The following is a 14,672-nucleotide window of genomic DNA, read 5'->3' as shown; positions in this document are numbered from 1 at the left end:
CGGACATTAACACTTGGATAATAAATATTTCTGAAACTTACCGGAGGCGTGATCGAACTTGGTAGTGGAATTGCGACTTTAGCCGGACCAGAAACAGTTGCTGAGAATCTGTTTTTCATTTCCCGCACTAGTTCGATGCCTTCTTTTTCCCTATTTTCACAATCGTTCACGGAACAGAGAAAAATTTCTTTGAGATACTGATACAAGGCCGTAAAGCCAGAACTCGTACATTACGTTCATGTATGTGATTTCGCGACCAATACTTACGTAACCAACGTGTTTACGCAGACAAAAGACTCGACGCTTTGCGTAGTCTTGTCGTATTCGAGATAACCATGGGTACGGAGGTAGATGAACTGACCAGTTCTCGATAATAATCTGTAACACGACGAACCAAATCCCTCCCCTCGGTCGTACACTGAAAGATAAAAGATGTGCATCCGTACTTTTAAAATGTTACATATCGACCGACGAGTGATGACAGATCCTTCGATGTTTCGCCTGTAGTTTGACCGAGGAAAAAGAAACGGAAGAAGTAAAATAGCCGTTCTTACTTTGTCGTAACCCGATCATAGTCCATCTGACGTCTTCTTTGTGCATGAACTTGAACGCGCTGAGTCCCGATACCTCCTCTGCCATGTAACCAGCCACGACAGAGATTCTGTGATCGCAGAATATTATGCGCCCATCGATCAGATGCCGCGTCACGTATTCATCCTTCGTTGCCTCGAGCAGAGACAGTTCTGTTATCGTGCGTCGTTTCACGAGCCGTGCGATCCCCACGAAAATTATGTCGTTGCTGGTCCCGTTGATTTCTAGTCAAGTTCAACACCCACCGTTCAACTAACATATCACGTAACAATGGCAGTCATATTTCCGTAATGAGGATGAACGGATATTGAAAGATTGATGAAAAAAGAAACAACAAGACCACACGCGCAAATAGATATATGCGAGTGGTGCAAGTTCGGTTCATTCTAATTATGCAGCATTGAAAGAACAGCTGGGTGAACGAGGTGCTTCGAATTCTCACTTCGTGTGTCAACTGATCCGTTTAATTCTTTTTCCTCCATGCTTATGAATTTGCAGAAGCTACTGATGTATAATACTACGGTAACTTTGACTCCCAATGAGGAATATTTCGTTTAATAACATCGAATTGCATTAATCTGGCGAAAAAATAGCGTATTTGGATATTATTTGACAATTGTTATGAAAAATAAGCCAGGTGTTTTGTAGTCCTGGCCTCAATGCCAATGGCACTCGAAGTCGAACGAAAGCCACTTAAACAAATTATTTTAATCAACCGAACATAAAATAGGACACATCGCAGCATCGTTCAGAAATATGAGACCCGAATGAAAAGCGCCTACAGTTCACCCCGGTACGCAGTAATAACTGCGTGCGTCGTTATTATTTTCCCGTTGAAAAAAAAATGGTCCCTCGGTATTTCCCTGCCAGAATAAACGTCAATTGACACGAAAGAAGAACCCGGGATCGGGTGCAAAACGGGTGTCCGTAAATCGTCCGAAAGTTTCTCACCTCGAGGTCTCGATCGATTATTATTGGTGTTGTTCGATTGGTTCCCACATGCGTCCGCAAGCCTGAGAAGCCCGGATATCTGCAGGCACTCGTACTGTCCGTGATCCCTCTTGTTCAGGGCTTTCTGTGACATCCGTATGCTGAAGCTCCGGCGTTGTTCGGTAAACTGTTTTTCCGTCTTCGGGGATTGCGACTCCTCGGATGAGTTCGAGGTCTCGTCGTTCGCCTGTATCGCGTTCGAGGTAGAAGTTTGGGTTTCGTCTGGGGTCAGTCCGCTCCGTAATTCGGCGTAATCTTCGGGGCATACAAAGGTGTACAACGACTGGCCCAGCAGCTCGTGCTGTAACGCAAAATAGAAACGAACTATGACGATCGGACATATAATTTGTAAGAGTCATGCAAACGTTTGTACTATCGTTACTTTTCAAGTCTTACTCGAAGGGAATACGGTCGTTTGACTGAAAATTCATGTTCGAAGGTATGCAACTTGAATGCAGCCATTGCGAAACAGGTTTGAGCTATCGTTTAACCCTTCGTGGGCCACCTTACAGAAACAATTCGTCCTAGGCTATTTTTGACCCACTCAGTGGCGAGCAAGAATTCAAAAAAGAAATTGAGGTAACTAGTTTGAGGTTTTTTTTTTTTGATGTTCCGACGTTGAGAGTAACGAAATATTTAGTCACGCGATAAATGAAAATTAATAAACTTTCAAGAAATCGAGAGGAGCGAGCATTTCAGAGAAAGTACGAGTGGACGTCCATTCGTCCTGGGTGGCCAACGAAGGGTTAAGCGAGGATAAAGTGACAAGAAGGTGACTCCGCTACTGTAAAACTGTCTCTTTTCTCATACGACACGGAACGGTCAAGGGAAGGTTTCCGATATATTTCGTGAACGGAGGTTGTATGGCACGTGGTTATACGGCTCGTGCAGGCACATAAGCCAACGCGTTGGCGACATCGTGCCTCATTTTCTCTGCGGGGCACCTCTTTCACCCCACATGAATATAACTTGATTGCACTTAAAAACAGCGAAAACAAGCCAGTCCCTCCACCTCCTCATCCTCATCCTCATCCTCATCCTCATCCTCATTTCCATTCCCATTCCCGGCCTCATCTTTAATCGTTTCGCTGAGCATGCCAAGGCTCGAAAGCTCACTGGGTACACGTAACGCGTGTATCAGGTCGCCATGAGGTGCGCACGAAGAGCCCTGACATCGGGGTCACTATCAGGGAACGATCATCGTCAGAGTGATCCGTTTTTTCCAGCTTTCAATTGGGTACTAATAGTAGCCTGACTGTTACCCTCAATGCGACAGTTAATCCCAGAACGTACCGACGGCATTATGAAAGAACGCGACATCTCAGATTGTGCTAGAAGAAGATGACATCTCAAATTGTGAAAGAATAACGTGACATCGTGACTAAGGTAAAATTTTTCATCGATGCGTCACTGGAATTATGGGTGCACGAATTATACGGCATTGGAATTTTGGCTGTACGAACTATACGAAGCATTTTTTTCCGATAGATTCAATAAATGTTTCAATCATTTTTTCATTCATTCATCCTCCATAATGAGTTTGATTTTATGTAAATGTTGTCGACCATTCTGTAAGCCCAACGTAAGGTTTTGCGTAAATAGCATTCCAATTCCGTAATGTACATAATTTTTGTTTTCATTTCGTCAATTGAAAAATTCAAAGAAAATAACATATTAAAATTGAAGAATATTTGTTTCTTCGATCCGTTGTGAAAGTTTCTGGTTTCTCATCATGAAGGTTAAAGGAATGAGAAAATGCTTGAAACAATTATTAAATCTATCGGAAAAAAATGCTTCGTATAGTTCGTACAGCCAAAATTCCAATGCCGTATCAATGAAAAATTCTGCCTCGGTCGCGATGTCACGTTCTTCTCTCACAATTTCAGATATGACCTTCTTCTGGAAAGAATCTGAGATGTCACGTTTTTTTAGCACAATTTGAGATGTTACGTTCTTTCATACTGCCCTCGATACGTGGATGCGTATAATCTACGCATATACATATATACAGACGACGTATATTGTCAATTTGTAAAAGGGCGTCTGGCACTCTAAACGTACCTTTACTCGAATTCGAGGGCCGTAACACCTACTTTTGGCATTTCAATCCCTTGCAACGTTTTTCTTTATCCGATGACGCCAATTATAGAAGAAAAGTAAGCCAAAGTTTCACTCGCTATTTTCTATCGCAGTTTGTGTTACATCCAATAACGACACTGAGTTTGCGATCTCAACCGATCCCCTACAGTGTTACATTATACAAGTATATAGATCAAATTAGAGGTATTGTTCAGCTTTCTTAGCGGCAAGCCAAGATCTTAATATTTTTTTATTTTTTAGTTTACGGTCCAAATAAACAATACGTGTAGCTAATTTGTTGCGCGGCCGTTTTCATGCTGGCAGACAAAAATTTGACTAAAAATTTTCTGATAATTTCTTTCAGTTTCTTGCTGCACCTTTAAACTGCGTTCAAAGATACAAGCAAAGCCGGAAGAAAAATGATGAAACGTAGAAAACCTGGTCGACACCTCGGTTCTTGGATAATCGTGTATTAAAAACGTATAATGTGACAGGGACCGAATTTTATTTTTGGCGATTGCTGCAACGTGTTCGTTTTACAAAAGCAAAAAACTAAATTTATCGAGGATAACGGAGGCTAAGAATTCATCCGCGAACACGAAGAACGAAAAACCAATATCCACGCGTAACCGAATATTTACCAATTGAGTCTTTATTGCAGGTTTAAGCAGGTAAAAGCTACAGTGGTAATAAAACTCGACAAGTTTGCTAATTAATTCGTATCTCTTTATAAACAGCCGATTATTATAGCAGCGCAATCCGGTCACGCGTGGGACTGAGGCTATACGGGATGTTTTGCCAGATTTTATTTCCGTCTGCACGATGTGTTTGTTTTTTTTTTTTTTTTTTTCATTCAATTCACGTGTAAACGGCGTGACATCTGATTTAGGTCAAAATAAATTCTGCAGTAAAATTGGCCATGCGATGAAATAACTATTCTACTGCAGATTTTGTAAAATGATCGAATTTTCTTATATATATTTTATTTATATTACATATATATCATATATATATCATATATATATATATATTTAACGACACGTGCAGAGTAAAGCTCTCAGCGACAAAGGAAATTGACGTGACAACACGGGATGGATGTGAAGAGGAAGAAGGTAAGAAATTCAAGCCGACTAGGCTTTTTTCCCTTCTCTTTACCTTCTTATCCACCTGCTCTCTCTCGGCGACGCGAGACTAGCTATGCACACACGTGTGCTTCTCTTATTCTCTCACGGAGAGTAGAAGAAGACGTGTTGTTGGCAACACCCACGCTGGCATAAATGGGAAAATAAGCGCCGAAAGACTGTTTATCCCTGGCGAACGTATGATTATAATTAATTCATAAATTTTCCTTTTCTCACTCGCAAATTATACACGTATCGAATTCATTTTGGGCAAACGATTTTCAACCTTTCAAAAATCCTAACGTCAGAGATATCCTTTTCTATCAATCACGCTGAAATCTGATCTTCGACAATGCACGCGGCAATACCGAACGAAAAAACCTGTCTTACTTTCGCCAAAAACCAAACAACGATACGGATATCTTGGGTTATCGTTGCCATGAGAAAATACAACATCTATGGTCCTACGGAGGTTGAAATTCTTATCGACGAACATCTTCTGCACGTCCGGCGTCCCAAGAATATTAATGCTATGATTCGTTGACACGTGTTGGGATCATTAACGAAGTTGCCTTCTCAAAGCTTGCTTATATATTAGTGATTACGTGACATTACTTATAACCTGTTCCGAGAAAGTCGTATTTCTGAATACAACAAATTCTCTAATTCAACCTGATTCACTAGATCTGAAAGGGGAAAAAAAAACACAACAAAAACAAACACAATAAACGCTTTTCTTTGACAAAAGAAAAGGAAAGATAAAAATGAGAGAAAATAAAAGAAAAAAACTACATTCTACGGTGGAAGCAAAAAAAATTATTCCAGCACCCACCACTGACTTTGAAAACATATGGGTTGTAGATGTCTTTCATCTCTAGAGACATATAATATTAGAATCACCAAGCCGAATACGTAAAAGTGACGACGCATGATTCTTTCACCGGCAGGCATATGATTGTGTACATTGAGAAATACGTGGAAGAAAAGTTTACGTTGCTCCTCCCGTCCCGTTTCCATTGTCTCTTTAATTTTCATTTGCATTATTTTTTTTATTTTTCTTATTCTTTTTATTCCTCTCAGCCGCACCAACGATTGCAAGGGCAAACAAGGAGACGTCTGCAGACACGGTGCCAGATGAAACGTTGCCATGGGAGCGAGTGTCTCGACGTTGCATACGCGTGCAGCGATTGATCGATAGAAAAAATTTCTCTTCCCCTTTGCATTTGCTTTACTAGCCTGGATCCCGTCCATTATACCTAACACCGATACTTACATATATCAAGGTGCCCCGTAAAAAAATCGGCCGATTCGAGGTTTCCAGCCGCGGTTAAATTTCATTCCAAGCGTCACTTCGGAAACTTTCGACTAATCGCAAAATAATGAAGAGAGAGAGAGAAAAAAAAAATCAACAAATGGTAATGGAAAAATTATATGTACATATTCACCTGCGCGTGGCCAAGCTGATCCTCGACTTGTCGACTGATGTAGATGATTTTCCCCGACGTCGTGACCACGAGGAAAAACCCAGCGTTTGCGACCACGTTCTGTCGATGAGAAAATCGGCGTTTGTTACCTTGTTTTTTTTTTTAATCTTCATCTACTTTTTCAAAATTTCTTTCTGCAAAGCTTCTATAGGCTCGTTGCTCCAAGCCTCGGATTACGATCGACATAAACGTGATTTAGGCAAGGGCTATAAAAATCAGTTCATTCTGATTTGTTGCCGCGAATCGTCACTGATTATTAAAATTCAACCGTTATTCTAATATCAAACTTTTCACCGAATTCTAATACACACGTGTCTATTCGCATAGATAGAGGTATACGCGTGTTACGATGTACCTATCTTATACGTGTATGTATGATTGAAAATACTCACTTCGATTATATACTGTTCGAGATCCAAATCGTTGAACTGTTGGGGAAGAAACTTGACCGATCCCGAGCCCAACGCTGTAACAAAACAATACGATAAACCTTTTGTCCAATTGTATGACACGGTCTTAAGATAAATGTTCCAGTTATCGACACATTTAGACCCAATTATTGAACCTTATATTTTTCAAAATTATAAATTGCCGGCACAAATTGTGAATTTTTCGATTACCAAAACCAATTCCTAGAGAGTTGGACATTACAAATTTATTTGTTCGCGATTTGAAAACTAACGATCAAACGGATACATCGAAAAAAGGTCAATAACTGGGAAAGGGTCAATAATTGTGACACTCACCCTACATGTACAATGTACGTATCGTATAAAAAGACAGGAAATTTTCTATTCCTTGTACTCGCGTCTTTTCCGCAGTGTTGAGTTTTTCATACACATTTAAACAAAGAGACGATATAGATTAAAAAAGTATAAGATAGAAGGAATAAATGACGGATGACTAAATAAATAAACAAATAATCAAATAAAAGAAACAAACAGATTCATTGAATAGATTGTATATCCGCATAGATTGATATGACATGACGCCGTGCGGCGCATGTGTAACGTACCAGTTATCGGTGCTCTCGCAAGATTTGACAGCGCGTTTTAACCAATCATAGACGAAGGTCACAAACAAATGCGATTGCGATTAACTGGTGGACAAATTTATCGTACTACTCAAAGTTTACGATTACTTAAGTCCGCCCGCCGCGTGCGTAGTACGCAAGGTCGTGCCTGCGAGTTTTTCTCGCGCTAGATGAGATTGTGCACATATACGTGTGTGTGCATATATATACATGTGCATATGTATATATACCTGCGCGTAACACCTATGAGCTATATCGCAGGTGCGAATCGATCAGAGAGAGAGTGATAAAAAGAGAGAGAGAGAGAGAGAGAGAACGAGATTGGATGCGAAATAAAAAGGCCTGCAAGTAATTACCGAGCAGTTTGAAAAGCATGTGATAAATAATACATGTAGGGCATTCAACTCAACCGGGTGTTATTTTTTCCGTTCTTAAATCCTTTTTCTACGTGTTATTGAACCAGTCGAGATAGGCGAATTAGCGAAAATAGCGAATTGTTGCAATTTAATCTTCTTCTTGCAGGTACTCGAGCATTTCAAAATTACTTTTACAAGTAAAGAAATGAACGCGTACATGTTTTGAAATATTTTTTCAACTATAACGTAGATTTTTTCGATATACTGCCGTTGCATAAGGTGCGGCAAACGGAACAATAATTTTTAACGTGGAACGTTGTCTTACTGTAATAGGCCCTTAAATATGCTGCCGATAGTCGAAGTATCGATATCTTGTCCATCCGCCTCGAGCTTCCGGCGACAGTCGGCACCAGCGATGCCATCGTCGAGATGTTGGTATTCAAATTGTCCCGACGTTGTTTTTCCGCCATGTTTCGCGATGCTCTCGGATTGCTGCGAACAGAAGTAATTGAAAATCACGAAGGTGTCACGAAGTTCGAGTCGAAGCTGGAAGTGTTAAGGCTATGGGAGAAATTGGGAGTTTTCGACGTCACCGGATGGCAACGATCAAATTTTTACTCCCCTCCGAGCTTTTGCATTTTGCAATTCGAAATTCGCAATATGGTCGAGTCGTTCGGCGCAGCGCTTCCTTCGGACTCGCGTCATCCACGAATGTATCTTGTAATCTGTATCTGTATCTATATCTGTATCTTTACACGAGGTGGCCGTGTGAGTCAACAAGTAACTTTACTAGCGTAAGCGATGATCGGATGGTTGGTTGGTCGTGCGACAAAAATAAGCTCGTGGCGTAGGTCACAAAGACGAATATATTTAAATATCCTCGCCCGTTCTATATCTATCGTAAGAGTTGGGTGTCCGTACATACGTATGTATGCATGTATGCATGCATCTACATCACGGGCCAAAATTCGTTGTTATACTTAATTCGATCCCCCTTTCCTTGTACCGCGCGGATCTTGTCCGAACGGTTATTACCCGAGTGTAATCGTAGATCAATTGAAATTATACAACAGTTACCCCGGAGACAACGAGCCTGTAGTAATGTTAAAAGTAGAATTTTTACTCTGGGTTCTGGATGTCAAATTTTGATTTCTTCCACGTAACTGACAAATGAAAGAAAAAAAAAAAAAAGGTTTCATCGGACAAAGTTTCCTTTTCTAGAATCCAGAACGATATTTGCGATATTAAGAAAAATTACCTATTTTCTCAAACGTTTATTGTAAATAACAACTAAACAAACACCACTTTTATTAAAAAATTGAAACGCGCGAGCTACCGCCAATTTCAAGCTCGCTCATCGGCCAGAGGATGATTCGGGTTGCGTGATGAGAAAATGTGCAAGTACAACCGACTCGAAGACAAGAAATCGACCCCGACGTCCGATATGCGATAACGATAAAAACAATTGCCGCGCAAAGATGTTATCTTCGTAGATTTTTATTAAAGCGTTAACCAAAGTGGGCGTAACGGGGATTTTTGGACGAGTTGACCAACGAGTAAGGCCGGATCTTCCACCATTGCCTACCTCGGTTTCACATCGAGGCCGTATAATAGTGGCCTCGAGACAGTGGCGTTTCTCAGGGCCTTGGACACCCCGATTAAATATCGAGGCAGATATTTCGAAATTCTTCACACATTTTATCGATAGCAGGTGTATGTATCTGCGGTAGTCTTGAGTTATAATTCCGAAATTCGTTATAATATTATATATATCCATATCTATAAAGGAAGCATTTAGCCACAATGGTAACAGGTGACAGGTGTGTTTCAACTGGGAACATTCTGCGATTTAAATTACGACTCTTTACTTATGCAGTTGGAAATTCTACCGTACGGTGAACATTAGAAGTAAACTTTTAATGGTAAACGCGCTACATTTAGTTGTGTAGCTCGATTATTGTACTTTGTTTCAAACATCAGCTACCGGTGATAGGAGCTATGGTTTTTGGGGGCGCTGATTGCGAATCTCGAAACAGATTTATAAAATTCAAGATGGCGGTTCCAGTTTGGTGGACGGAAATTTCAAATCTGATCGAATATGGTCTAAAAACTCTGTGGAGGGGTTTACGGAGTCGCTGATTGGATTCGCCACACTGCATTTTGAAAATCTGATTTCAGATTCGCAATCAGCGACCCCAAAATCTCCAAAATTAGTAACGTGTAGCGAAACATCGGGGAAACGACCATTATTGAGTAAGCGAAGAACGAGCTTCACGGAATTAGAGAGAAGTTTTTTTTCAAATAATGAAAATGACCAACTTGTGCCTAGGCCTAGGGTGTGCGATAACGCGGGTCAACAAAAACAAAATATAAATTTTTATTCTGATTTTCTATTGACAATGAGATAAATAAATTTTGATTCTATACATCGAATAATAACCAAAGTCTTCATTTGTCACTTGTAAGGTTTGCTTTTGTTTGTTTTACGTTGATAAATAAGTCTTGAAGTTGTTCGTCGATAGCTAACGTGGGTGCCTATTCGGAAGCAAAAGGAAAAAGTTTTCGCCAAAATGTGACGGACTTAATCGTTATTAACGTTATCAACGCCAGTATAACGAGACTACGATGGGAGATTAAGTTTGGGGTTTGATGCGTTAAAGTTCATACGAAAATCGAAGCAGTACGAAGAATATTAATTTTTAAACATTGTTTACAAATTCTTTTACATTTGTAGTTTAATTCTGAATTATTATTTTCAAATAAAAGTGATTCAAAATACAAAATTGAAGTTTGTTCAATCGTTATTTACAATAAATGTTTGTAAAACAGGTAATTTACCTTAAAATCCGAAATATCGTTCCGGTTTCTACAAAAGCAAGCATTGTTTCGTCCTTTCGTTAGTTACGTGGAAGAAATAAAAATTTGACATCTAGAACCCAGACTCAAAATTCGCGTTGTATGAGTCAGAATTCGAAGGAAAGAGAAAACCGGCTCCACTTCTCGACCAGCATCATCCCCAGGCCCAGGCGAGGTTGCGTCGGCTGTCTGGCATCGACCGGTCGTATCTACTGGTCTGGTCTCCGCATGCCCGCCTATATTCGTACGAAATAGTCCAAGAGTCTGCGGTGTTGGGGTAGCTCTTGCGGAGTACGGAACGCCGTGCAAAACGCTCCCTCTCCCTCTTCGTCGTCACCCTCTGACACATCAATTAAATTTCTGCGACGCGACGCGGCGCAACGATTTGCATAAACTGCAGCGAGAAATCCGAGACCTAAGTCAACGTAGTTTCTGTTGGGACGTCGCTGTTCCTGCTTACTCGACTGCGTCTCCGCACTCCGCTCCAGGATGAAAGGTGGAGGAGGAGAAGAAGAGAGACGAGTAGGAGAGAAACGCACACGTTGGCTCACGCTGCCGCTTCCCACGAATCCTGAACCTCCGTCTGGCCTCTCCGCCCATGATCCGCACCGTCTTTCTCTTCTCTCTCTCTCTCCTCTTTTACTCGTCTCCTCTTGAGGTAGGTACACCGACTCGTCAGACAAAAAGGGCGACGTTGGTTTTCGGAGGATCGGGAAAGGACAGACGTCGAGACAGTGGTGATCAACCATTCGATCAAGATAAAAAAAAAAAAAAAAAAAAAACACATACGTCGATAGATTAATTGTACGGTATACCTACTTTACATAAATTCGACTTAATTCAATCTTACATTATACGAACCTCGAGCGAGAACAAAAATGACTAAAAAAAAGTTACACCTAATACTCGCATATACCTATGTGTATGTTTACGTAATACGTATATTTTTTATCACACGTGGACGAAAAGTGGGGCTTTGCGTAACAGTTTAGCGGGATGAGAGCAGACAATTTCATCTCAGTCTTGCAAGGATAGGTTCGCGAATGCGCAGTCTACAATTGCTTCGCTTTCGTCCCCAGGGAGAAGGAATTGATCACTCGCGTCTCGCCAAAACTACCAGGCAAAGCCCCACCACTTTTCATTCGCTCGTTACAAAAACTATCGTGTGCGACTCGGGCCACAAAGTTTGCGATCGCAATTCGTGCAATTGTCACAACGAACTTCACCCTCGTCGCAATCTCCAACTTTCGTCCCTTGTCGCACAATATACCATGCGTAGTGCATACGTACACAATGTGTTTCACTACGAATACATATCTAGACGAAAATTTGGATCACGGTCAGCAAAATTGTTTTTTTTTTTTTTTTCTATCTCGGTAAATAGTGTAAATGCACATATTTGCCGTGCATCTTGTCACAATTGAGATATATATAAGGCGAGTATGTGAATTCGAAACTTAGTTGCATTAAATAAGTCTCATATACCACGGATATTTACATTATATTACAGGCATGCGAACAAGTTCTTGGAGCTCATTTTATTCGTTGTTCGCTGACGTTTACACGGACGTAATCAACCGCTTGATTTGCGTAGTCAATAATGTTCAACTTCATGAATTTCTGCTATCGTATAATCTGGAATTATATATTGAGATATTTCGGAGCGAACGGTGTTTACTTTATTAAATCAATCACATACTTAGTGGCACTTTTTTTGTCGAACTTTTAAATACTTGGGGCAAATGATGTTTTCCGATGAAATCCGTGATATTTGATACGTTTGCCGGTTGATAAGGTTTTTAAACATCGAAATGGGAGGAAGAAAAATAAGAACGGTAGCCGAAAAACTACATATTTCTCAGGACCGTGCAAATACCGACAAGCAAAGAAAGACGGTCAACATAAAATACGAGCTGCAGACAATTAAGACCTTGAAAACGTGACCCGGGTGTCATCAATTGACGATACGGGCGTGATAGTCGGACGATTTGAAATTGAAGAAAGAGAGAGAGAGAGAGAGAAGCGAGGGAGAGCGAGGTCGCAGAAATTGTGATTGATAAACACGTGATAAATGACAAGTGAAAGATGCCACGTGTAAAAAAAGTACCGACTCACAGCATTTTGATGCTCGACGCACGTAGAATTAGCGCATACGTAACGCATACATGAATATGAGTAATACGCATGCAGAATCATGTATAATTCGATTTCAGACGCCTCGATCGCCGCGCGTTTGATAAGGTATTATAACTTTGCCAAAAGGTCTAGATAACCGTACGACATAATTTAACAAATTAGCGCCCGCGGGAGTGCGGGAAAAAATAACTTGTTGTTTCGTGTACGATAATTGTAATATTTCAAGGACTCTACATGCACGCGTACCACGTGCATATTATAACATTTTTTCACCGTTGCGAAATAATTGAATGCAACACTTGCAACACGTGGGCTTGAAGCGATAAGGTCCGGGACACGCAGTTCGACCCAACAATAATTATAATCTTCGGTGAACCGGATTCCACACGCCATCGCGCTTCTTTCGCGCTATTTATAACATACCTTGACAAGGTAAGCTTTCCGCAGGACATCGGTTTTCACACGAATTGCCAAATTTTTATACAATACATGTTTTAAATACACATTCTTTTTTGCTTTTAGCCAGATGCACAATATTCCGCGTCTGCGTAGACGGTAATTATTTGACTATTTTGTCACGTACTGAGAATAATATATTCTACTGACTCGTTCAGTCGGTTAATATGTGCACGGTACCATCTCTCGGCGAGAATATACACACATTTTTTATACGTATACAGGTATGATGTATATAGTAAAAAAATCCACAAAACGTACATTGCTGTTATAACAACACTATAGTATGCGAACTTGGAGGGGACGTTTGAAACGTTACGTCACAATCTATTTACATCTCTGCATCGAAGAGTTTTCAATATCACGATGATTTGTGATTAGCGAAACGGGAATGAGGAACTGACGCAAGTTCTTCGATATTGTTACAACGCGAGTCTTCGTTATTTCTATCTCTGTTCTATTAATCTACACACACCAGCTAGCTGATATGTTTTGTCATTTTATCGGCAAAATAATCAGGCGTGTTGTCGTTACGAAAAATCGACGAACGATTCAGAAAATGGTGCATTTGCAGTACTTTGAAAATAGTCGTTCAAACTATCTTCGAAAACTGTGTTTATGAAAAGAAGTATTGACTTCGAAATTAGCAGGTAAAATCCAGCAGGCCGTAGGTGTAAAGAGCTTTCAGGAGGTGAGCAAACGATGAAACGTGGCAGAATTGTTCAGGGAATTCTGCTAAATATATTCCTGCAAGTTTTGGACACAGATTACCTGGTTAGTATCACCTTCTACTTTCAGCTTTCGCAAAGAAGTAACAGAATCAAAAAATAATTGCATGAGAAAGGTCAAGAAATTCGAAGCTTTCGATTATACCGTGCCATGAATTTTCTCAACACCTCAATCTTCACGAGGCGTTTCTCTGCAGTTTTTCGATATTTGCGAAATAAAACCGGGTTCCGACATAACGGAGAGGATAAAAAATAAAAATAAAATAATAATAATTCGTGACGTAAAAACTTTAAGGCGATCCGACGGTGGTCCGCGATACAAAAAGCTTCATGATGTCGCGGAGGGCACGACGTCTGGATTCATAGGTACACGTGCATACGTTGCGGATAACGTTACAAACATAATATTATAGTTTCCGGCGACGTAGATGAACGATAAAGAAAATTAAAGGTCTTGTCATTTCTTTGATTCTTTCTTTTCTTGCGTTTCAGGTTTGGACAGGTAAAAGAGCCGTGATCACGCGGTTGCGTCCAATCCCAAAAAGAAGCCTAGCTTTGAATGAAACCGAGGTTGAAAACTATCATTCTAATCGACATCGCTTAACGGTCGTAATATGTGTTATCAATCAATTGATGCAACGTCATTAATGTAATCGTTCCGTATCTCGGGTTGGGGTCAACAAAATTTCAAACGACCATCATCATGCCTAATTTCACAAGTAAAATGTTCGCAACTCCGAAAGGTCGTTATATCCACACCGAATAACCGAATTCCCGAACGTTCGACTTTCGGAATAGGTACAATATCGATGTACCTACGATAATCATAAAAAAAAAGCAAA

The 14,672-nt window shown here is 40.4% G+C and overlaps 1 protein-coding gene across 7 annotated transcripts in view; it reads right to left on the bottom strand.

Moving 5' to 3' along the window:
• Positions 1 to 14,672, bottom strand: part of LOC124210951 (circadian locomoter output cycles protein kaput) — an 87,665-nt gene that overhangs the window by 9,095 nt on the left and 63,898 nt on the right. For 5 of the 7 annotated variants that reach the window (XM_046609443.2, XM_046609440.2, XM_046609438.2 and 2 more), the window contains exons 3-9: positions 7,980 to 8,146; positions 6,658 to 6,731; positions 6,227 to 6,325; positions 1,543 to 1,882; positions 555 to 815; positions 268 to 418; positions 42 to 150 (exon numbers count right to left, since the gene is read on the bottom strand). In XM_046609443.2, the coding sequence (XP_046465399.1) occupies positions 42 to 150; positions 268 to 418; positions 555 to 815; positions 1,543 to 1,882; positions 6,227 to 6,325; positions 6,658 to 6,731; positions 7,980 to 8,146 (1,201 nt within the window). Of the gene's footprint in view, positions 1 to 41; positions 151 to 267; positions 419 to 554; positions 816 to 1,542; positions 1,883 to 6,218; positions 6,326 to 6,657; positions 6,732 to 7,979; positions 8,147 to 10,492; positions 10,552 to 14,672 lie in introns of those variants that run through there. The other 2 variants (XM_046609444.2, XM_069133870.1) reach the window with 2 other exon arrangements.

This window comes from Neodiprion pinetum, chromosome 2 (genome assembly GCF_021155775.2).
Source record: "Neodiprion pinetum isolate iyNeoPine1 chromosome 2, iyNeoPine1.2, whole genome shotgun sequence".
Taxonomy (NCBI): domain Eukaryota; kingdom Metazoa; phylum Arthropoda; class Insecta; order Hymenoptera; family Diprionidae; genus Neodiprion; species Neodiprion pinetum.
This window is presented reverse-complemented; position numbering and strand designations above follow the sequence as displayed.